Consider the following 26054-nt stretch of genomic DNA (forward strand, 5'->3'; position numbering starts at 1 on the left):
CTTGTCAATTTCACTGCCTGTGCATCGAGCGGTGGACTGACGATGCTACGAGTATACGCTCCAGGGGCGGATCTGGGTTTTGAAAGGGGGGGTGCAAAGTTCTTTTTTTTTTTTTTGTATCTTATCAGCGAAGGCGCGAAGCGCCGAACCGATGGCGCAAAGCGCCGAGCATGCTAGGGGGGTCCGGGGGCATGCCCCCCCGGAATTTTTTTTTAAAAAGGAAGCAAAATTGTGCAATCTGGTGCAATCTGAGCGTGTAAAGTGCTATTTTCAGGTGATACATTTTTCTTTTTTTCTTCTTTTTATATTTAGTCAAGTTTTGACTAAATATTTTAACATCGAGGGGGAATCGAAACGAGGGTCGTGGTGTATGTGCGTGTGTCTGTGTGTCTGTGTGTCTGTGTGTGTGTGTGTGTGTGTGTGTAGAGCGATTCAGACTAAACTACTGGACCGATCTTTATGAAATTTCACATGAGAGTTCCTGGGTATGAAATCCCCGAACGTTTTTTTCATTTTTTTGATAAATGTCTTTGATGACGTCATATCCGGCTTTTCGTGAAAGTTGAGGCGGCACTGTCACGCCCTCATTTTTCAACCAAATTGGTTGAAATTTTGGTCAAGTAATCTTCGACGAAGCCCGGACTTCGGTATTGCATTTCAGCTTGGTGGCTTAAAAATTAATTAATGACTTTGGTCATTAAAAATCTGAAAATTGTAAAAAAAAATAAAAATGTATAAAACGATCCAAATTTACGTTTATCTTATTCTCCATCATTTGCTGATTCCAAAAACATATAAATATGTTATATTCGGATTAAAAGCAAGCTCTGAAAATTAAATATATAACAATTATTATCAAAATTAAATTGTCGAAATCAATTTAAAAACACTTTCATCTTATTCCTTGTCGGTTCCTGATTCCAAAAACATATAGATATGATATGTTTGGATTACAAACACGCTCAGAAAGTTAAAACAAAGATCGGTACGGAAAAGCGTGCTATCCTTCTTAGCGCAACTACTACCCCGCTCTTCTTGTCAATTTCACTGCCTTTGCCATGAGCGGTGGACTGACGATGCTACGAGTATACGGTCTTGCTGAAAAATGGCTTTGCGTTCAGTTTCATTCTGTGAGTTCGACAGCTACTTGACTAAATATTGTATTTTCGCCTTACGCGACTTGTTTTTTTTTGTCCCGCTGGGGGGGGGGGGGGGGGGGGGGTGCAATTGCACCCATTGCACCCCCCCCCCCCCCAGATCCGCCCCTGCGCTCTTGCTGTAAAAATGCAGTGAGTTCAGTTTCATTCTGTTAGTTCGACAGCTTGACTAAATGTTGTAATTTCGCCTTACGCGACTTGTTTGGAACTGCTTTTCTCGGATTTTTGTTTAGGTCTTCAAAGGAGGGTTCTACGGTATTATAATTTAGACGCGCCTTCAATGCGTTTCTCGAAAAGACGGGCGCAGTGGCGTGGTGGTAAGACGTCGGCCTCCTAATTGGGAGGTCGTGAGTTCGAATCCCGGTCGCTGTCGGCGCCTGGTGGGTTAAGAGTGGAGATTTTTCCGATCTCCCAGGTCAACGTATGTGCAGACCTGCTAGGGACTTAACCCCCTTCGTGTGTACACGCAAGCACAAGACCAAGTGCGCACGGAAAAGATCCTGTAATCCATGTCAGAGTTCGGTGGGTTATGGAAACACGAAAATACCCAGCATGCCTACTCAACGAAAGGGGAGTGAAGCTGACTATGCTCTCAGAGTATAGTGTGGGGAACCCAAATGGGCAAACGAGCTCACACGTAGCCTAACCAGACAATTCTGGAACGCTGAAGAAGAAGAAGTTTCTCGAAAATGCTTTATAACTATGCTAATCAATTACATTTATGTGTTTGGAGGAACATCCTACTCTACAACGTCTCTCGATTCAGCACATCGTCTTTTTCTTCAGTGCTGGCCGGATACGCATACGTCTAGCAGACAAACCCTAACTTTGTAATCTATCAAATACAAAAAAGTTACACTCCTGTCTGAAGAATGAAGCAAAGATTAGTAAGGCTTTTTTTATTTTTTATAAACATGACAATCTTTCACCAGGTATGCTGGAGGATGGAGAGATGTTGCTGCTCGGTGGATGCTGGCTTCACTACATGCACATCGAGTTCAAAGACGAGACAGGGGAGAAAATTATGCGTCAACCCTACGGCAGAGGGCGCTTGTGTTTGACAAGCCATCGTGTACTTCTGCTGTCTGCCGATGTCTACACAGGTAGCCTATGTGCCCGTGTGTGTGTGTATGTGTGTGTGCCACGGTGTGTTTGTGTGCCACGGTGTGTTTGTGTGCGCGCGTGCGTGTTTGTGTGTGTGTGTGTGTGTGTGGGGGGGGGGTCAGTGTGTAAGGTCTTTTCTGAGACACATCAATCACAGACAGACAAACAGACAGGCAGACGGACGGATGGATACATCCACATGCACATTCTCTCTCATTTCTCTCTCTCTTCCCCGCCCCCCCTCCCCCCTATGCTTCTCCACTCTCTTCTTCTCCTTTCTCTCTCTCTCTCTCTCCCTCCCCCCCCCCCCCCCCCCCCCCACGGAGTAAGCTGCCCATCACGTGGTGTTTTTTCTCTCTCCTCCTCACCTAAGCCAATCAGTGGAACAGACAAACAATGTAAGGTTCTTTGCAGACATAATTATCACTCACGGAAAGATTGACACACACACACACACGTGCGCACACATTTACACACACACACTATACAGTCATGTGCCCACACACACACACTCTTATCACCCTCCCCCCCACACACACACTTTTCGTCCTCCTCCACACTCCTGCCTGCCACCACCTTTTCTCATCCTACCTTCTGCACCAACAAAACATTCCAGGATATTCCTTATCTTCCTTCGCAGTTCAAGCCTTTTAGCATCTATCACCACCAGCTGGAGTGAGATGCTATCCTGACAATAGACAGGACTATTTTCTCATTGCCAGTTATCTCTCTCCCTTGCAACACCTAATCTGTTTCACCAACACCTTTGCTTTTGTTTTTTCCGTGGGAGCTCTGATCTTCATTTGATAGACTAGTAGTGGAATTAAAAGAGGCAGCGGATTGGGGGTTGATGGGGGGGGGGGGTAAGTCAGGGGTGGATTCATGGGGGGTTTCCGGAACCCCCCCCCCCCCCCAGCCTAAAAAAAGAAGAGAAAAAAAATGAGGAAATTTTTTTTTGAAAACAAAGAAAAACTGATGGCTAAGATTGCACCAGATTGCTCCATTTTCCTTGATTTTTATCAAATTTTTTCCCAGGGGGGCATGCCCCGGGACCCCCCTAGGAGCCGGCCTTTGTCTTCTAAGTGACAGTTTTGGAAAGTAGTTGGGTTATTTGCTGGCTCAGATTGCACCAGATCGGTCAATTGTCCTTGTTTGGATGCAAATTTGTCATCTTAAATGTACTTTTTGGAAGGTGTAATAGGGGAAGTTTTGTGGCTCAGATTGCACCAGATTGCTCCATTTTCCTTGTTTTTATCAACATTTTCCGGGGGGAAGGCAGATTGCACCAGATTGCTCCATTTTCCTTGTTTTTATCAACATTTTCCGGGGGTGGGGGTGGGGAGCATGCCCCCTGACGCCCCTAGGAGGTTCGAACGCTTCGCGCCCTCAACTAAACGCTTCGCGTCGTCGAATTATCCCTAAAAGAAATTTGGAAAACCCCCCCTTAAAAATGATGTGATCCGCCCCTGGGTAAGGTATTATGCCAGAAAAGGGAGTTGATGATATATTTTCGGCAACACAATGTACAAACCTTCTTGAATTAGTTGTATGTTCTCACTCACGTTGTACCTCTCTCTCTCTCTCTGGGTGCTTGACACTTGCGTACATGTGTGTGTGTGTGTGTGTGTGGTTGTGTGTGTGTGTGTGTTTGAGAGAGAGGGGGAGGGAGAAAGAGAAATTATGGGAATGAGAGCGTGTGGGATGTAAGAGTGTCTGAATAAGTATAAGTTTGTGTCTATGTGTGCACGGACAATTCTTCAATCAACCAAATCACTATCTATCCACCATCAAGACTTGTTCATCTTCCCACTGCAAAATGTTAACGTCTTTACCCCCCTCTTTCCTTCAGATGCGAACCTGGAGCCGTACGGAGATGTGCAGAAGGGCGGGGGGTACAAGCTGGAGGTGTCCAAACAGAGCAGCGTGGTGTTCAGGAACCTCCCTCTCTCCTGCTTCCACAGCGCGGAGGTGGAGGTCCACATCGGGACCTCCGCACAGACCAAGATCACCCCTAAACCTGCCATGTGTTGTGGTCTTTGTTCCTGTTTTGGGGTGAGTTTGGATGTGTAGTTTCAGACATGAGATCATGAACTTGTAAAAAAGAAAAAGAAAACAAGTCGCGTAAGGCGAAATTACTACATTTAGTCAAGCTGTGGAACTCACAGTATGAAATTGAACATAGTCCGCCGCTAGTGCAAAAGGCAGTGAAAGTGACGAGCCTGTTTGGCGCAGTAGCGGTTGCGCTGTGCTTCATAGCACGCTTTACTGTACCTCTCTTCGTTTTAACTTTCTGAGCGTGTTTTTAATCCAAACATATCATATCTATATGTTTTTGGAATCAGGAACCGACAAGGAATAAGATGAAAGTGTTTTTAAATTGATTTCGAAAATTTAATTTTGATCATAATTTTTAATTTTTTTAATTTTCAGAGCTTGTTTTTAATTCAAATATAACATATTTATATGTTTTTGGAATCAGAAAATGATGAAGAATAAGATGAACGTAAATTTGGATCGTTTTATAATTTTTTTTATTTTTTTTACAATTTTCAGATTTTTAATGACCAAAGTCATTAATTAATTTTTAAGCCACCAAGCTGAAATGCAATACCGAAGTCCGGCCTTCGTCGAAGATTGCTTGGCCAAAATTTCAATCAATTTGATTGAAAAATGAGGGTGTGACAGTGCCGCCTCAACTTTTACAAAAAGCCGGATATGACGTCATCAAAGACATTTATCGAAAAAATGAAAAAAACGTCCGGGGATATCATACCCAGGAACTCTCATGTCAAATTTCATAAAGATCGGTCCAGTAGTTTACTCTCAATCGCTCTACACACACACACACACACACACATGCACATACACCATGACCCTCGTCTCGATTCCCCCTCTATGTTAAAACATTTAGTCAAAAGTTGACTAAATGTAAAAAAGTGTAATTAAAAACAGGCCTGCAAGCATCGCACACACACCCCCCCCCCCCCTACACATATGCAGAGAATGTTTAGAATGATTAGGCAAAATTGTGCAATCGGAGATCTCAAGAGTGATCTATCTTTAGAAAATGTCATGCCAGGGTTATGATTGTATTCACTGATTAAACAGATTTTTATGTTAATGAATACATGTATATCTATTTCTTCTTTACTAAAATTTTTAAGCTTTGAAAGTTACCATCAAAATTCATGATTCTGTGTGTAAGTGTGTGTGTGCATGCTTGCGTGGGTGTGTGTGTGCATATGCGTGTATTTGCATTTGTGTGCGTGCGTGCATGTGTCTGTGTGTGTGTGCATGCATGTGTGCACTGTCTCTTTTACACAAACTTTTCAACCTCACTCATTGTTTGCTGTGCCTGTGTTCATCAGATTGCCTGCTGCAACCGACGCTGGCACTCCACACCCCCGATGACCCGTTCCTTCAATGAGCGTGTGATCCAGATGGGGGTGGCCCTCCCTCCCTGGGGGACTCACTCCACCCTGGTGCTTCATCTGGACCCTGGTCAGTCACTGACCACTGCCCGAGACTTTGTCGCCCAGCTTCATCAGCATTCGCCCAACATGCACTGAGGGTCTTCAGCCATTTTGATGCGATTCATTAGTCTCCGATTTGCATTTACATACAGATGACATCAGCATACCGAGAGATTTCCAACATTATGATGTCATTTATAAGTCTGATTATTTTTGTAAAATTTTACCCCAACATGCACTGAGGGATTTTCATCAGTTTGATGATTTTCACGAGTCTGATTATGCTTACAAAATTTCGTCTTCTAGGTGTCATTTATTTTTGATGGCATGCGTAAGTCTTTGCCATCGGCGTTTGATTCTACCATGCACTGAGCAATTTCCATCTTTTTAATGTCATTCGCACATCTCTGTTATCAGCATTCACCCAACATGCACAGAGGCATTTTTATCATTATGATGCCAATCACAAGTCTCTCATGATCCTTAAATTTGTTCGCCTCGTGCACATCAGAATTCGCACAACATGCACTGAGGAATTTCATTCTCTTGGTGTCATTTACAAGTCTCTGGTCATCCTTGTAAAATTTCAATTCCTAGGTGTCATTTACATACAGATGACTTCAGCATTCTCCCAAGTTGCCATGAGGGGTTTTCCCAACATTTTGATGTCATTCGCAAATCTCATTGCAAAATGTCATTTCCTCAATACATGTATAATTTACATACAGGTGACATCATGAATTCAACTTTGTCAACTATTTGTCATCTGCTCCTTACTCTCTTGTGTGGTTATCATTTGGTTCAACCAGAATACAATGCATGTACATGATTTCCAAAAATAACTCTGTATGGCTTGCATCATTTAAAGCGGAGGCAAGTGATTATGGCTTCACAGTGAATAATGGGCTCCGATGTGCATGATTTTGAAAGCCAAAGAAGCATTGCATCAAGTTTATGCAATATCCACTTCATATTGTGCCTTATTTTGTTTTTGTTTTTGAAAAACAAAATCCACTGAAATGTCGTGATTGCTTGCCCCAAGCTGGTTTTCAACTTAATTATGATGCCGAGCAAAACATCGATAGTAAATCTACCACTTTTCAGAAGTAACTGATTTATCTTTTCATTTATTCGCAGCAACATAAACACTCTTGTGAGCTTTTCTCGCCCCCATGTTAAAGTTTTCTTCTTTTAATGCTTACTGCTCACAGTTACCACTACCTAAGTGCCAAAAACATGAAACCTCAATGGAGTTTTTCTGTTAATACATATAGTTATGTACATAGCATGTTTGTTTCTCTGGTGTACACAGAAGCTGGCGTTTATTTTTTTATCTACAGTTTGAAAATATCTTGGTATTGTAATGGTTAATTAAAAATTTTATAAATCATCATTGAACACTTGTTATGATTCATCACAAGACTTTCTTTTTCCCTTATTGCAATATATAAACAAATAAAACAAAGCATTATTCTTCTTGTGAAAAACAAAGGTGCAAACACATAAAGCCTCAGTTTTTCGTTCACAATCTATTCCTTACAGAAACGCATTATATTATTCATTAAAATGTAAGATGTGCACGATCTTTCATTTGTGAATGATTTCGGGGTACAATGAATTAGACAAATTCATTTTGATAATGTTGATTTCAGCGACAGAGATTTGTTGACCATCTTGTACAAACGTTTGCTTTTTTTTCTACATGTAGCAGTTTTATGCCATGCCTGCTGAATGGAATAGGCTAGTGAGAACGCAGCTAGTATGCTAGTTATTATATTGAATCACTGAATGCAAATAGCTTTTTATGCGTTTGGCTAGATGCACGATTTTTACTGGAATATATTTTCTACATTTTCTGTAAGTTTAGTGGTGTGATTTTGGTCCTGAATGAATGTGAGAAGATGATGAGCAGGCAAATGAATAAACTATCAAACTTTGTTTTCTTCTTCTGCATTCGCCGTTTGTTTTTATTTAATTCCTATTGTTTACCTATGTGTTTTCTTGAGCTGAATTATGTGGTGTTTTTTGTTGTTCTTTGATTCAAAGCATGTGAATAGACAATTTTCAGAAGTAGCTTCTATCGAGGTGTTATTTCTATTAAGTGTTTGCTCTATGTGATGCCCTTTTCCGTCAAAAACTTTCTCATGAGAGCTTATTTTTCCCTTCCTCCAATTATCAGCAGCACTGTTTACTAAGGCTAAAGGGGCACAACTCTCCCGCACCCCAAGTTTTTTTTCTGAACATTGTCTGTTGTTCATATTTAATTTTCTGTTGAAGTGGTCTGTCACTGCAATACACACACACAAACAGTCTCAAATAAACAAAACAAAAAACCTGTATGATGCATTAGTAGAAAATTATTTTTTTCAAAAACTTCTGTTCATGTTATGCAGTTAACATTTTAATCAAATTTGGTATTATCTTTGCTTGCATAACCAAAATCAGGTGTACATTGACAAAGAAAAAAAGAAATATACAAAATGTTCCCACCTTTGCCTAATCAGCCATACACTCACAAAGGAACCACATACTACAAAATTGTACTTCAACATTGTTTGTTTGTTTATTTGTTGCTTAACGTCCAGCCGACTACGCAGAGCCATATCAGGACGAGGAAGGGGGGGATGAAGGGGGCCACTTGTCAAGCGATTCCTGTTTACAAATGCACTAACCCATTACTTGTGTCCCAGCAGGCTTTAGTAAAACTAAATTAATACCTACTGGAAGATTACCAGTTTCCAGTATGTTAAAATAGGCTTAACCTATCTACTGCTGGGCTTACATCAGAACACTAACAGATTAAACTATACATGAATCGCGAGACAAGCGGCAAGAGAAGAGATTTTTGGAAAAAATACAGGTGAATGAGCAAGAAGGCAGAAAAAAGAAAAGAATTCATGAAGAAAAAGAGAGCATGACAGGAAAGAGGAACCAAAAATCTACCTAACAGCAAACTAGAAAGCTCCTGCGGTTCCAAAAACAGGAGGGGCCTTTAATTTCATAACCGCAGTGCCCCACTGCGGGAGTACTTCAACATAATCTTCTCCGTAAACAAGTAAGTACATCACGCAACACAACTCAATATAAGTCAAGTGTACTTGTATCAATCCATATAATGAAGACTAAGAAGGAAGGGATACAACAAGTGAAGTATTAGTTCTGTACATTATTCCTTACACACCTTGCATTATCTTAAGCATTTGTTCTGTACATTATACCAAACACTCACTGCATTATACCAAACATTTGTTCTGTACATTATACCAAACACTCACTGCATTATCCCAAACATTTGTTCTGTACATAATACCAAACACTCACTGCATTATCCCAAACATTTGTTCTGCACTTTATTCCTTACACTCACCGCATTATCCCAAACATTTGTTCTGTAGATTATTCCAAACACACACTGCATTATCCCAACACTAACTTGGTTATCTCAAACCATGCTGTGTACATTATTCCTAACACTAACTTGGTTATCTCAAACCATGTTCTGTACATTATTCCTAACACTAACTTAGTTATCTCAAACCATGTTCTCTACATTATTCCTAACACTAACTTAGTTATCTCAAACCAAGTTCTCTACATTATTCCTAACACTAACTTGGTTATCTCAAACCATGCTGTGTACATTATTCCTAACATTCACTTGGTTATCTCAAACCATGTTCTGTACATTATTCCTAACATTCACTTGGTTATCTCAAACCAAGTTCTCTACATTATTCCTAACACTAACTTAGTTATCTCAAACCATGTTCTCTACATTATTCCTAACACTAACTTAGTTATCTCAAACCATGTTCTCTACATTATTCCTAACACTCACTTGGTTATCTCAAACCATGCTGTGTACATTATTCCTAACATTCACTTGGTTATCTCAAACCAAGTTCTCTACATTATTCCTAACACTAACTTAGTTATCTCAAACCAAGTTCTCTACATTATTCCTAACACTAACTTAGTTATCTCAAACCAAGTTCTCTACATTATTTCTAACACTAACTTAGTTATCTCAAACCATGTTCTCTACATTATTCCTAACACTAACTTGGTTATCTCAAACCATGTTCTCTACATTATTCCTAACACTAACTTAGTTATCTCAAACCAAGTTCTCTACATTATTCCTAACACTAACTTGGTTATCTCAAACCATGCTGTGTACATTATTCCTAACACTAACTTGGTTATCTCAAACCATGCTGTGTACATTATTCCTAACATTCACTTGGTTATCTCAAACCATGTTCTGTACATTATTCATAACATTCACTTGGTTATCTCAAACCAAGTTCTCTACATTATTCCTAACACTAACTTAGTTATCTCAAACCATGTTCTGTACATTATTCCTAACACTAACTTAGTTATCTCAAACCATGTTCTCTACATTATTCCTAACACTAACTTGGTTATCTCAAACCATGCTGTGTACATTATTCCTAAAACTAACTTAGTTATCTCAAACCATGTTCTGTACATTATTCCTAACACTAACTTGGTTATCTCAAACCATACTGTGTACATTATTCCTAACACTAACTTGGTTATCTCAAACCATGTTCTGTACATTATTCCTAACACTCACTTGGTTATCTCAAACCATGTTCTGTACATTATTCCTAACACTCACTTGGTTATCTCAAACCATGCTGTGTACATTATTCCTAACACTAATTTGGTTATCTCAAACCATGTTGTGTACATTATTCCTAACACTAATTTGGTTATCTCAAACCATGCTGTGTACATTATTCCAAACACTAAATTTGGTTATCTCAAACCATGCTGTGTACATTATTCCTAACACTCACTTGGTTATCTCAAACCATGCTGTGTACATTATTCCTAACACTAATTTGGTTATCTCAAACCATGTTCTGTACATTATTCCTAACACTCATTGCGTTATCCCAAAGAACCTAATTCTTACTTGAAATAATCACCCAAACAAAATCAAGCTTCAAATTCCTTATGTTAATAACATGGGTGCTACTGGCCCAAAAGAAAAAAACTGAAAGTTGGACGCGAAGCGGGCAACCCGCAAGCACAAAGTGCCAAGCCCTCTAGGGCATGCCCCCCCCCCCCCCCCCCGGAAATTTTGTAAAAAGAAGATGCAAATCTATGCTATCTGGTGCATTCTGGAAGATATTTTGAGTAATAATAAGAGCTATGGAGTACAACATTTATTTGATTTTGCAGATTCATAAACTCAAGACACATTGTAATTTAATATAACATAGCATCCCACCTTATCAATGTTGCCATCTGACAACATTATTTATGAGGCATTATGTACTTGACATTGACACCCCAACATCACCCCTGAGGTTAGATAGGGAAATGATGGTGGGAGCAACAGAACATCATTTAGAATATCTCTTGTTTTCAGGTTAAGACTTTAGGTAGAAAACATAACTGGGTTTCACTGTCCACCAGAGAGGAACCACACAAGATAGGGACAGCATTTGCCACATGTCTCTTCAGTCTTATAGTGTGTACACAGGCAAGAAGGAAAAACATCACCGACCATCAGTGTCACTCAGAGGAGAGAAACTCGTGATTAGCATGCAGAAGTAGTGCTTTTTTCCCGCTGCTCCCGTATTAGATAGATTTGGAGCAAATGATGCAGAACCCCGTACCAGTCAAATCGATCTTCTTCAGCCAAATTCGATGCTCTGTGTTTGTGTCATTCTTCTCTGCTAGCCATTCCCACTTCCACTTGTTTTTTATACCCGCCTCCAGTTTCTCAAGCTTAGAGTGATCGTCATCCTCACTGATGTACGGCATTTTGAAGCGAAATTTGCAACGGTTTTCACAACAAACTTCCTCGCATCGACAAATCGCATCCACTGAGAAAAATGGCGGCTTTAGCAATGCCGAGATTGTCTCCTCCCGCCAAAAGAGCTTCAAAACTCGGATCGGAATCTCTAGTCAAAATTCAACCAAGCGATAATAGTAATTAACTTTTGCATTGGGCACTATTAAAAAATGTGCCACAGCAATCAATCTTTGTGTACTCACCACTGTACATGTATCATTATTAGTTACAACTATCGTATATATGTGCACCTTCAAAGCGCAAGGAAATCAGACGATGTCTCCACATCTAAAAAAAACCCAAAGAACTAATAATAAACAGTCAGATAGAAATCTACAATAGTAAACTAGTAATACTCAGCAAGAATGTACTAAACAGGTAACCCCAGTATCAAAAATTGCTTTCCAAATACCTTTAAAAAAACCACCTCATAAACTTTAATGCCATGTACAAAAAACAACAAACAAATATAGTTTGAACAGTTAACACAAATGATTTTTTTGTTGAATGTTTACTTGATGCAAAATTGGAACTAATATAGTGTAGGCATGAGATCATGCATCATAAAAGTCTAAAATGGTGCCCATGATCAATCAGTTAAATGTCTCAAAACTCCTTGCACGATACAAAAGAATAATCAAATACGTGATCAGTCAGCTGACGTTTTACACAAAACCAGACAGACTATCGGCCACACTCTCTCTCATTCAGACATACGTTTCTCAGAGATGACAAAGTCTTGATGCTTTAAACTAAGCAATCAATTACTGACACCAGGGCTATAGAGCACCAATATACTGTCGTCAAGTGAAGCCATAGTGAATGTCAATGTAGCACTACGGCTGCGCCTTCCACTGCTGTCTAACTGTAAGTCCAGCTTCACAACACTTTCAACAAGTCCTGAACAGCAACAGCTCTCTATCCAGCACAACTTAGACAGAAGGCTCTCTCCATGGCTGCATCATAACTGAAAACAGAAATAAAGGACAGATTTTAGGATGTGCACAGAAAAACAATCAGGGGTTACAAATGACTCCATCTTTTTATTTCAACACATCACACACTATCCAGTCAGTCCCCTTGGTTTATATATAACTAGAAATCAGGGCCTGGCTTCACCCGGGTGTAAACCGAGCCCCCAAAAAATCTTCTCTGGTAACTAACCCAAGGAGTTTTCTAAATTTATTGAAGAATGACACGTAAGAGACACAAAAAAATGAAACAAAAACCCTCTAACAATGAGTACTCTCCCTTGCTGATTCGCACACTGAAAGCGGAAAGATCAACTGCAATACACTACAGTTGAACTCGAAGGAATGTTGGCAGGAACAGGTGGGACAAGGCTATGATGCTCAGTGCTAGATTTCAGGGTCAAACAAAATTGATGCAACTACAAGTACTATAAAGTTCTTCCAGACCTGGGAACCCCTGTTTTGCACTTGTAGTATTCTCAAAGAAACTTCAGAAAAATTAGTGTACTCCACACATCATTCAAACCTCCCAAATACTGGATTGGTTTAAGTTCAGGCATGGGAACAGGAAATCATCAAAAAGGAGGAAAATAATGCGGGGGTGCGGGGGCCGCTATAGGCCCCTGCCCCCTGAAGCTGAGGGTTTTTGGCATTTTCCACACCTAAAACGTGCACCAGGAGACACCATAACTTTACAAAACAGTGTACTTGAAGCTGCAGTAATTTCTCACCAATGTGTTCAAAATCGTTAACAGAGAGCTCCACTGTGTGTTCCTTCTATTAGACTTTGCCTTTCGTCAACCAGATCGAAGTCTTCACTCTCTCCTCAAGCCAACCAAAATTCCATTTGTTTTTCACACTTGAGTCGATTTCGGCCGCAAGGGCCTTATCGCTTTTCGTAATTTGTCGATGCATGGTGACCAAAATGGCGCGTGGTCTAGAAACTGCACGATCCGTAAAAACAAAGAAAGCGCTCGGAAATCTTCGACAAATTCCGGAACAAGCATAAAACCACTTGCTCGGCTGTTTCCGACAGCATTCTTATCATCCTCGGGTTCTACTCGGCAAATTTCGTACAAGCAACATTCAGTCCAAATAAGAATACGCCAATTGAGAATAAACTATCGCCGATGGAAGCTGTTACGCGGATGAAAGTACCGTAACCCCCCCCCCCCCCCCCCAAATTTTCACAACGGATTTACACCGATCTCAGAAATGACCCTGGGGCTCATCAATAAGGCGGATTTCCGCCAAACGGCGGAAGATTCTCTTGCCTGTAAGTTACGATTGTGAAGAAAAGTAGTCTATGAATTTGTTTGATCGTATTTATTTTTCATCGACCGTACTGATCGTATTTTCGACAATCAAGCGTACAAAATACGCCGAAATCGTATGGGTTCCCAGGTCTGTTCTTCGTCTTCTGCATTCATGGGCTGAAACTCACACATACACTCATGTTCTTTGCATCTTCCGGTTGGGAGGCAGGCATACTTTCCACTAGGCCACTGCGCCCGTCACAATGGATTTCAAAAGATACTGCAGTCTCCCTCCACTGCAAGCTGTACGGAGGAAAGGAAGACCTGGAGAAGACGGCATCATTCGTCTCGCTGTCGGGGCTGACAATATAACAAGTGTGATCGACAAGAAGAAGAAGAAAAGATACAAGTGTGCTAAACTTACTTTAGTGTCGAACAAAGCTGACAAAAGTAGTCACTGCAGCTGTCACACTGTCGAACACACCCTTGACATACAGCTCTTTCACAGAACTGACAGCGACGTCCTCCTGGTATCTGTCGGCATGTCTCACATAAAGCTAGAAAAAGATACGACATAGTCAGTTAGACATAGATCAAAGGCATAAGCTCGTTGGGTGAAAACAAAACCACTACTCTCACTCTGAAAAACATATCACACAAGGTAAGAGAAATCTTAGCCACCAAGGCATTAGGAATTCTATCATTTTTGATTTTCACTAACTGAAATCTAGTCATTTTCACACATACACGGCTTACCTTTATACAAGTATGCAAAATTGAGCTTAAGATGGAAATTAGAATAAGTTCAACCTGCTGGCAATAACAAAACAACATTTATTTTACCTCGATTTCCCCCAGATTTCTGCGATGCCTGCTTTGTAGACTTGAAGCCGAACTTGTGCAATCCTCCTCTCGCCCCTCCACATGCAGAGGAAGAGTGACCCGCTCCAGGTACGGCACCACCATTTGTCACCTGAATGTCACTGTCACAGTCCATTGCATCATCATGCAGGGGGGCTGTCAGGTGCCCCTTGGAATCCAAGCGCAGCTGACCCGAAACTGCTGGGGTGGAAGTCACAGGCGTTTGACTCCTGAGAGATGTGGCACTGCTGCCACAATCAACTGAGCCGTTGAACTCTGTGCAGTGTTTAGTCGTTGACGAGCTGGGGATGGGTAGAGGGGATACCAGATATCCTGTGCCGTCAAGTAACATTTGCATGGGTTCAAATCTGGTTGATGCATCCAAAGCGCTTTGAGAAGGAGGCACCATAGACTGCATGTGATTGTCGTTCAAGTCAATGCTTCTTTGGGCGCCTGTGAAGAGCATTTCACGAGTTTTGTCTGAAATGATCACAGATCAGTTATAAAATAGACTTACTAAGTTACTACCACTTTTGTTCTTCCGATCGATCTCTTTATTTTAATCTATCTACCTCAACCACATCAGATCTCTTCAGGCTGGGTCATTTAGCTTGATAGAGTCAACCATGTGGGTCTAGTAGCTGTAAATTCATCTGTAAGACAGTAAAACTCTCAATAACTGTAATACATGTATACTACATGTAAATTGTAATAGCACAATGATCTAATGGTCTGTAGACCGTATCTCCTTCTGGCCTTATTATCCCCTCTGTTTAAACTGCTTACATTTTAACTGTTATGCTGTTTTTATTTGCACCACAAATCTTTGAGAATGATATTGATAAGCAAGATTATCCTGCCAATCGAGGATGACCTGAGAAACTGAAAGTGTTGCCCTAGAACAACTTTGGTCACTCGAGTCGCGACAGTGGGTTTTATCATGTTATTTCGACACGCTCACAAGACCCAATGATTCAACGTTTCAGAAATAACTGTATGCGCTCAAAACAAAGTTGGGAAAAATCTGAGGCTGATGCTAGCTGTCTGCACGAAGTGTGTGTTTCACGCCGATCAACTTACCGAACACATCTTTCATCAGCTCTTCCTGTCTGCTGCCTGTCGCCAGCTCTTTCGGGCCAATGTGTGTTTTGAACTGCAATGGAGAGCTGTCACCAAAAGGATTCAACCTTTTCGGCATACTTGAAGACTTTCAGTAACTTATCAAAAGGCTGTCTGAAGGTGTTCTAGCGTTCCTTCCCACTTCTGCTTTGTTGCTTTCGCGGGGTAGTCGTGCAAAAGAGCTGACTGGAAAAAAAGCGAACTGACGGAAGTGAACTACGTTCAATCCATATCTCAAGACTAAAAACAAATTTAGACACAAGAAGACAGACAGAATTTTTTTTTTTATAAATATTAGATATGAAGTGTGGTTTAGATTTACCCAGAATATAGACTCAAAAATCAAAAAACTCCTGTCCATACTTTTTACTTCAACGAGGTCAAGGACAACTCGCTTTGCTCGAATTTTAGATCCGCAATGGCTTATGGGTACCGTGTAGCTGATGAAAAAAAAATGTGTTAGTTTGTAAGGCCGACTTTCATCCACTGACCAGCTATAGGTGTGTGTGTACATGTTAAAAGAGGAGGATTCATTTGGTACTTTGTCAACAAGAGAACAAACAAACAAAATTCTAAAAAGAAATACAAATTTTAAAAAATAAAAAGAAGAAAGCAAAAGTAAGACACCAACAGAAGACAAAACTGCATGAGTCTCAGCTACTTAAGATATGCCCAAGTTCTAAAGTATATACTACATACATGTATTGTACACTGCTCTAGTAAACCAAGAGTCGCTGATCCTTTACAAGAGTTAACACCCAAAAAAGTGGACAATGGGAACAGTAACTGATATCAAGGACTTCAAAATATTATACACAAAAAATCTCTGTGTAACTCAGCTTGATAAAACTTTACTGTTTCTTTTCCTCTATTCTGTATTTTTTTATGCCTATTGTACTCAATATTTTTGTGCTTGTCGGGTTTTTTTCTCTTGTTTATTTGCGTATATTATTATTACATGTTGTACAGTGTATTTGTTTATCACAAGCCTTAAACCTTTCATCCTTTTAAAATAAAGATCAATCAGTCAGTCTCTCTCTCTATCACATACACACAGATATACACACACTCATCCACAAAACACATCTATCGCTTAGAATATGTCTTCAGCATCAGATAAAAACAGCATCTTATAAATTAAGAATACAACTCCCAGTTAACCAATTTGAGCAACCGCCATAAGTAGCAAAATCAACAATAATAAAAACAACAACAGCATCAACTAAAAATTGGTTCTCAAGCTGTAAACAAGGAATCTTTATCAATAGCAACCACTATTGTTGTTGACATTTTGTTATGTACAAGTGTTGTGTGCAATAAATAATGATACAACTGCACAAGTACAACTCTGTTTAGACACAAAGAAATGGGGGCTTGAATTATCACTCAAAGATGGCATGCCCAACATCAGGAATATGAAATAATTCTTCGGTGAGACGTTAATGTGTTTTTGACTGAAAAGTTGAATCGATCCGATGCTTGACCCGCCATCTCGATTTTTTTTGGTGTGATCGTGTACATCACTCACTTACTTTTTTCAAGCCAGCTTAACAGCTTTTTAAACTTGATTTCAAACAAATTTCCATGAAAAATCAAACAAAGATATGAAAGCATTTATTTACTACAAACGGTAGGCGTATTTTATTTGAATGCAAAAAGCGACAGAAGTCAAACGTTCGTCAGAACGTCAGAATGGTTAAGGGGATGTGCGGGGGTGATTTTTGAGCTTTTGGGCAGATTTGGGCATTTAGACATTTTGACTGTTTGGAAAACTGTGGTCATTTTTCTTTCAATTTCTGCCGTTGATGTTGCATATACATGTTTTTTTTGTGCAATAAAAATAAATTCAATACACCAACCCTCGCCTGATTGCGTTCATTTGTCTTGAACTTGCCTTATTATTGCCGATTTTCAACACCTTGATCAGCAAATTTGAGCAGACGACAGGGCGAACACTGCATGACGTTGCTTGCTACATAGCCTCCCCTGTTTGCATGTGACCGTTGTTTCGTTATTTTCCGGACTACTTCGGCTCTAACGGAACATTTTCAATGTAGGTCAATCTACGCCAACTTCCTTATACGGAGAGTATGACGTATGATGTGATCTTGATTCGTTCAACCGGGGTCACGTGGTACAACAATGGCGCTTGTTTACAAGCAGTGAAAGTACACGCTCCTGTGCAAAAATGGTTCGCACCAAGCCATCAACAACCAGAGGAGCCCCAAAATCTACGAAAAAGAGGACAGATCAAGTGAAGAATCAATGGAAGGCGAAGAAATCAGCGCAATCAGCTTCTGTGCTGGCTGACGTGGCAGAATTAGTGCCGGTTTTGGGGTCGTCTGCTAGTGCTCGCGTCGATTCCTTCGACTGAAAACATTCTCGGCACGAAGACAAGAAGTGAGTTCAAAAAAGAATCGTATGAGAGGTTTGTGTCCGGTGGAGTTGACACTAAGTCATCTGCTGCTACTGAAACCATGGTAAAAACCCAGAGGGGTGTTGTAGACTTTGCCGAAGTAGACAGTATGGTTGCAAGTCTGTGCTGTCCACAGTGTAAAAACAAGTGCTTGTCTCTTTGCACAGACTCCAGACCAACAAGTGGCTTGGCAGTATTTGCCCAGGTGAACTGTTCTTCGTGCGAAGAGCCTGTGTATGAACAGTATCTTGCGACAAAATTTAAGGCCAAGACAAAAGTGTTCGACATGAACAGACAGGCAGTGTATTCCTCACTTGCTTGTGGACTGGGAGCCACCACATTCAGAAATTTCTGTGAAAACATGGATTTAGCTGGACTTCACCACAAGACCTTTCATAGTCATACTCATGCCAGCCAACTATTCACACAACTGGAGAAATTCCGGAAGCATGTGTTCAGTGACACTGTTGCATATGTTCGAGAAGTTCATGCAAGATACTGTGGCACTACTCTTGGTGTCGACGACACCCTGAACATTATTGTGAGCTATGATGGCACCTGGCTTACTGGTGGACACTCTTCGCACATTGGAGTTGGGTGTGTTGTGGACTTACTTACTGGACTCTGTGTTGATGCCCATGTCATGTGTACCTACTGCCAGGTGTGGAGTCTACGGGGCAGAAGCTGTTTCAGGAAAAGCCAGAGGAGTATGCGGCCTGGCTCGTGGACCACTTGGACAAGTGTGAGGTGAACTATAAAGGTAAATTATATCTGTTTGCACAGACATATTTGAATAGAGTTTATTTCAAATTTAAGCAACTTACTCAAATAATATATAGCAAATTACAAGTAAATGTAATAGTGATGAGTGGATATTATTTTCCATGCATTCCAGTGAAACTGAAAACCAAAACCAAAGGCATGGATGATGGATTAAAAAAAAAAGCGTCATAAAGACAGATCATCAATTTATGATAATAATAATGAAAGTTGTAACACATGCGTAAAAATCCAATTTGTATCTTGAATAGTTCAGGGCGTGGGGGAGTGCATGTGTGTGATGAAAATAATAAGAAAACACACACAGATAGATAGACAGACAGAGAGAGAGAGAGAGAGAGAGAGAGAGAGAGAGAGAGAGAGAGAGCTGTATCTACAGCATCAAGAGAGATTCACAAGTCTTCAGAATCAACGGGCTTCCCAGAACTGAGGGAGCTAGAATAGTGGTCAGGGGATGGCAAATAGTACATGTATGTGTGGCACAATACAAGTGTAATTTAAAAACGTTCAAATGGTATTAATTAATGCATTATGCTTAACGTTTACAATCTAACAATGTTCAGTGCACCTATACCTGCTGCTAGAAATTTAATATTCAGTAATTTGGTAATTCCATGTTTATTTCATTTTTTTTCCGCATTAATTATAATTGAAGTATTAGCTGGACAATGACTGTGAATAACACATGCGCGCACACACACACACACACTTAAAAAATACTCTGTTTGCAAATTACATTTCTTATTTTGTTCTTGTTTGCAGGCTCATCAGGGATGATGGAGGTGGAAGCAGCCCGTGTCATATGGCGTTGATCGGTGAACACCAACAAGCTTCGCTACACAACACTACTGTCGGACGGTGACTCCAAGACTTTTACATAGCTCAACGACATCAAGCCCTATGGTGAGGATATTCACATTGACAAGGAAGAGTGTGCGAACCATGTGAGTAAACGACTTGGTACAGCTCTTAGAGAGTTCAACTTTGGACCTGCTGCTGCTGCCGACTCTGCCCAGTTCTTCGGATTCTAGACTGGACATCACATGAAGAGGCTTGGAGCAGCCAGGATGCACAAGAGGGTGCGGAACAGTCTGAAGGCTGTGAGAGACAAGCAAAGTAAAAGGAGAGACAAAGTGCGGGCAGCCAAGTCAGAGAGACTGGAAGAACTTGTTCAGCTGGAAGGTGGCCCTGCATATGCTGCAGGCATGTTCTAAGTTTTGACTAAATGTTTTAACTTAGACGGGGAATCGAGATGAGGGTCATGGTGTATGTGTGTGTGTATAAAGTGATTCCGAGGAAACTACTGGACCAATCTTGACAAAACTTAACATGAGAGTTCCTGAGTGTGATATCCCCAGATGTTTTTTTCCATTTTTTGGAAAGATGTCTTTGATGACGTCATATCCGGATTTTTTTAGGCAGTTGAGGCAGCGCTGTATCACCCTAATTTTTCAACCAAATTGATTGCAATTTTGGTAAAGCAATCTTCGACGAAGTCCGGACTATGGTATTGCATTTCAGCTCAAAATCTTAAAAATAAATTAATGAGTTTGCTTGTTAAAGTTGTCATTAAAATCTAATTTTTAGTAACAAATTAAACCTTGACTGCATTGCATTCCTCATTTTTTCCTGAATTCAAAAATATATAGAAATGTCATGTTCACTCTAACAATGTGCTCATAATTACAGAAAATAGGTTTAGTAAGTACTACATATATATGGTCTCATGCTTTGCGGAGACGAGCGTGATACGTCTCGGTATTGTTAGCTGAGACTATCTAAATGTATCTCGTAGTCTTGGTGATGACTGGTTTGTGGTGTTGATATTTAAGTTTCATACCGATTGACTAAATGTTTTTATATCGCTTTAGGCGACTTGTCATTGTTATTGTGGTTAACATTATTCTCAATCTCATATATATTGTGGTTATTGTACGCGTGCAATTGATGACTTGGGTACGTTTCGTAATTTGGAGCTAGCTTGTGTGTGTGTGTGTGTGTGTGAATGTGAGCGAGTGAGCGAGCTTTTTTTGGTGTGCATGCGTGATTGGGAGTGTGTGTATGCATTGTTTGTAACTCGGAACAAACAATTTTCCAGGTGTACTGCACATGTTTGAAATAACTTATGTTTTATGTCTTCCCTAACTTTTAAACGGTGTCTCTAAGGTGTGAAAAACATTCCTCAGTGTGGAATTTGGTGATACATGTATGTATTTTGGGTTTAATTACAACTATCAATGGTTTCAAAACAAATTGTGTGCGTTTTTGCCTTTTCCTCAGTTTGCATGTTTTGACATTTGGGAACAACATGATTTCAAATCTACTGGTTAGATTTCTGTGAAATTCTGCATACTTGTACTTTCACATACTATCTACAGAGTTACCATTTGAATAATGAATCGGAAAAGAAATGTTGGCTTTACGATTTTTTTAATATTAAATTTTACGCAAAATTTCAACATTATGATAAAAAAAATTTTTTTTAAATAACTGTAATACTCACAGAAAAAATAAATGGTAAATCTGTAGATATGATCTAAATCTATATTTATGCAAAATATTGGACAGAAATCGAGCATTTGGATATGGAAAAAACGGTTCCTAAAATCCAATATGGCTGCTGTTTACTTTCCTGTTTCTATAGCAACGACATACACAATAAACAAACACATTAACGTTTTTTAATTCAGAGACCATCAGTATTATAACAAAAGCCACACAAACAGTGCTGATCATCATATATGGAAAATAGCGATTTGGCCCTCACATGGCCTTAATTCTACAAATTATGCTTTCCTCTGCATTGAAACTTAAGATCAGAATTCACAGGTATTAAAAAGGTGTGATGTTTCTCAACCAAATATGGCAACAAAATAAACTTTGTTGTGCCTCGATATCACCTCAATATTCAAGGACAACTGAAAGCTTCTTGATACTCGAACCTAAGTCAAGGCCATGAAAATCATATCTTGCTAGCAAGGCATAACACATGCATGTACACATGCTCACACACACACAAACACATGCTCACACAAATACATGCTCACACACACACACACACACACACACACACACACACACACACACACACTTCTGACACACACACACACACACACACACACACACACACACTCTTCAAAGTGTATACATGTACATGTATGTATGTATTTCTTGAAAAGAGCTGTATTTTTGCATAATAAATTAAAACTTCTATGTGCCATCTGGCTCCTGCATATTGATTCACTTGTTTAGCAGATATATACAATGCAGATTCAAGCATTCATGTTTAACAAAACAAAGCAAAGGGACAAAATAAATACACACCACGCTGTAAAGGGAGAAACATTATCTTTTACCAAAAATCAGCTTTGATTTCAACACTTTTGGCACATAACGAATTGTCAGCGACACTCTGGTTTTTCTCTGCAGGACATCGCCAAGCTTAACTTCCGGAAGCACGTCCAAGTTGGCAATTTTCTCCGTCACAGTGTCCTCGGTGACCTCTTTAATGCCATGCAGGTGAACTTTGTACATGTCATCTTGCAGCACCACGAGGCTACGAGGCTGAAGCAACAAAGACAAAAAATGTCGACATTCAAACGAAGAGTCTCCCTGTTCTGCCTTCATGGCACAGACACGTTTTGTCTCGTCAAGTTTCTTTGATGAAATGTCACAACCACAGTGGCTTTGACATGTACCGGTTTGTTCGGAACAATTGACGCTGGCTGATGCTTCGTCTCCCTGATTCCCATTTGCGTCAACAGTTGTTTGACCTCCTTGATCATCCCCTCCCACAGTTTTGAGATGGTAGTAGAAGTCCAGGAGTGTGTGTGATCCCAAGCTAATTGTTGATACCGTTGGGTAAAAAGCTGGGCCGTCCTCATGGGGCTGAGAAAAGAATTTAAATTCATGAACACATCTCTAGAAACAAATATAAAAATTTAGATAAACAGAGATACAATTTGAACTAAGTGGGTTTGTTAAATACATTGGTCTGAATTGGCTCCTAGATATACGGGCAGACCAAGCTCAACAGCCCAGGAAGGCAATTGGTCTAGGGGAGGGACCCCTGATCAACGTCCATGGCCGAAGCCGGAGATGCGGGACCCCCTGGGTGCCAAAAAGCGCTGCATCACGCAAATCACAAAAAGTGAACGAGGAAGAAGAAGAAGCTCCTAGATATATGCACTTACTGTATCTCTCTCTCCCTCTCACACACACACACACACACACACACACACAACCACACCCACACAACCACACCCACACTCACACACTCACACTCACACACACACACACACACACACACAAAGGGTAACTCACCATTATGCCTTGACCAGCTTCATATTCATTGACTAAAACATGATTCGGTATTTTCCCTTCAAAGGCGCCAACATCAGAGATCTTCTTTGCATATGTCAACAGCCACTGAAATCAAATTTGATTAGATGTATTTAATATGCAACATACAAAATCACACTTAAAGGTACCATATATCCATCTTCTCACTAGAAAATAAATAAATAAGGAATAAATTACACATTTCTTACACTTCTTTACACTGAGCAAGGATGTGGGAATGAAAATTAAAGTCTGAAGACGAGTCTGAATACTGTATTAACAGACACATGCGCACACATGGACTGAGCATCTAAATTATGAATATGATGATGCTTTACTGTTCATTCACATATTATTAAACATCAAATATTACTATACTATTACTAGCAACTAATTAAAACAGCAGTCCAGACCTGTGGTAAATCCTCTGCAACCATGCCTTTTGGACCTGGTAGCCCTCCTGGAAAATAAAAACAAAAAGAACAAAAATAAATAATCTTAATAATGTTAAGCTATCTTATGCACAGTAAAGGTTCATGGAGGTGGGAGGGGGGGTGGGGGTGAGGGGGGTTGGTTAAGATGTTGAGCTGGATTGAAGTGAAGTATGAAAAAGAAAAAAAAGAACAAAATGAAATCCATAATGTTTGCATGCTGTGGAGGTCTTTCTTTCTTCATTTGGGGTTTAACGTCGTTTTCAACCACGAAGGTTTTATCGCGACGGGGAAAGAGATGGGATAGAGCCACTTGTTAATTGTTTCTTGTTCACAAAAGCACTAATCAAAAAATTGCTCCAGGGGCTTGCAACGTAGTACAATATATTACCTTACTGGGAGAATGCAAGTTTCCAGTACAAAGGACTTAACATTTCTTACATACTGCTTGACTAAAATCTTTACAAACATTGACTATATTCTATACAAGAAACACTTAACAAGGGTAAAAGGAGAAACAGAATCCGTTAGTCGCCTCTTACGACATGCTGGGGAGCATCGGGTAAATTCTTCCCCCTAACCCGCGGGGGGTTGCTGTGGAGGTATTGAACTGAGAGAACACAGGTACTAATTCTACTTTTAATGCAATTTTTTTTAGATGGCTATGAACTAGTCAGGCATTCCTATTTTAACATTATTTTCAAAGTTAAAAGATGTGGTAAATTTTCAAATCTATTCATATTTTACAATGTGGTCAACAGCAGCTCTACATTTTCAAATATATAAAATAATATACTGTGCTTATTTAATCATAAATAATTAACAAAACAAATATTAATTATTAATACTTTTAATTACTATTATTACTATTAATTATAATATCAGAGTATGCATAGTTACCCCAGTTCTGCAATCTTCTGTGGGACAACACAGTCCACTTTGGTTTTGGTGCATTGTACACACGTGAAAGCAGCAGATGCTCTTCCTCCTCAGTTATAAAATTGGGAAAGTAGAAAACACTTGGTGGTGCCTTAAATCACAACAGCCAAACATTTTAACAATATTTAAAATGTAACAAAGATTTAACTTTAAAAAAAAGGTATGATTAGAAAATAATACCCCGCTTTTAAGACCACCAAAATATCAGGAAACCAGGTCTTGAATGGGAGGTAGTCTTGAAGTGGAGGTAAATGTCCTGAGATCATGAACAGAAAGTTTGAGAAAGTTGGGTCTTAAAACGGAGTATGTATACACAGTATGCGTTAGTCAAGGGGGCAGTGGGGTTAATGAATTATGAAGATGACTACAGAACAATAACCATGAAAAGACCTCTGTACAAACAATACACGCAAGCAAAACACTCACACACACACACACACACACACGCAATTGAAAAATAAATGTCCCTATCAGTGTGTGTGTGTGTGTGTCCCTTCTTTGCCATTGTGCCTTGCCTACTTGCCTACAACTTCCCAAACACTGTCTACTTTCAGTTTCTCAACCGAAAACAGATCTACACAAAACGAACAACAATGTGACACCGCGTTTATCAAGAAAGTTTCATGACTCGTGATGTCAGCCCTTACTTCTTTGACTCTGTAGGCCTGCAGAGCAGATTCCATTGTTGAAGATCTATGATTAGAACCAGAATGCAAAGAAATCGATTAGAAAAATTCAGGTCATGCCAGGTCTCAAAAAACACATGCTTCCGGTTTGAAGGATTCCTCCTTCAATCGGATGTTACGCCTTCTGCAATTGGATACTTTTCTAGATTGACCAATGAACAATCTCCTTATCCAGAGTTTTGTTCGTCGCGCATGTGCTAACTTGGCTGGAAAGCATCCTGCAAAGCCTAGGTGCTTCGCAGCATAAACATGCAGTTTGACAGTTTTGGAGTGAAATCAAACTGAGTTACATTGTTCCACCGACTATTTCTGCGCTATATACTCAGCCAGGGTTTGTCTTTTATTTGATTTATGCTTTAAATGTTATCTCAGTTCTGATTCTGTTGTCTTTGTCTTGCTACAGTGCTAGATTCTACCAAGGAATTACTGATCTAACACTAACAGTAACAGTAACACTTCCCTTTGTCATTTTGATTTTGCGTCAAGTATAAAACCCTTATGCATCAGGGTCGTAGTTTCGTGTTCGTGTGATCCAGTCACCTACTGTTTGCTGAGAGAAAGAGAGTGTGTGTGAGGGGAGAGAGAGGAATAGGGCCGAGTGTGCGAGTTATTATGACTATCTGAAAAAGACACAGAAGACCAGCAGCACTGTGTAGACTTTTCATTTCATTTACTGTATTATTC

At 40.0% G+C, this 26054-nt stretch overlaps 2 protein-coding genes across 3 annotated transcripts in view; one reads left to right on the plus strand and one right to left on the minus strand.

The window, feature by feature from the left end:
* LOC138951818 (uncharacterized) overlaps positions 1-7672 on the plus strand; it is a gene marked incomplete in the record, with an annotated part of 19722 nt that extends 12050 nt beyond the window's left edge. The window contains 3 exon segments of the mRNA XM_070323372.1: positions 2091-2260; positions 4111-4313; positions 5630-7672. Coding sequence (XP_070179473.1) covers positions 2091-2260; positions 4111-4313; positions 5630-5830 — 574 coding nt within the window.
* Positions 7673-10831: 3159 nt separating this feature from the next.
* Positions 10832-25484, minus strand: LOC138951819 (alpha-ketoglutarate-dependent dioxygenase alkB homolog 6-like). Of its 2 annotated transcripts, none has more exons than XM_070323374.1 (5): positions 25332-25472; positions 15739-15963; positions 14641-15138; positions 14222-14354; positions 10832-12537 (listed from the first exon to the last, which is right to left on the minus strand). In XM_070323374.1, exons 2-5 carry the CDS (start codon positions 15854-15856, stop codon positions 12489-12491), a joined length of 798 nt encoding a protein of 265 aa, XP_070179475.1. In that variant the 5' UTR covers positions 15857-15963; positions 25332-25472; the 3' UTR covers positions 10832-12488. The 2 variants fall into 2 exon arrangements, with proteins under 2 accessions (XP_070179475.1, XP_070179474.1); XM_070323373.1 differs by lacking the exons at positions 10832-12537; positions 14222-14354; positions 14641-15138; positions 15739-15963 and adding exons at positions 22137-22861; positions 23297-23401; positions 23728-23774; positions 24646-24775 and having other exon boundaries at positions 25332-25484.
* Positions 25485-26054: the final 570 nt, after the last annotated feature.

Source organism: Littorina saxatilis, linkage group LG17, assembly GCF_037325665.1.
Source record: "Littorina saxatilis isolate snail1 linkage group LG17, US_GU_Lsax_2.0, whole genome shotgun sequence".
Lineage (NCBI taxonomy): Eukaryota > Metazoa > Mollusca > Gastropoda > Littorinimorpha > Littorinidae > Littorina > Littorina saxatilis.

Coding starts and splice junctions, on each gene's coding strand:
- LOC138951819 (XM_070323373.1), bottom strand. CDS start 25,367: ATGGAATCTGCTCTGCAGGCCTACAGAGTCAAAGAA. Junction 24,776..25,331: donor AGGCCTACAGAGTCAAAGAA/GTAAGGGCTGAC, acceptor TTGTGATTTAAG/GCACCACCAAGTGTTTTCTA. Junction 23,402..23,727: donor TTGCAGAGGATTTACCACAG/GTCTGGACTGCT, acceptor ATTTGATTTCAG/TGGCTGTTGACATATGCAAA.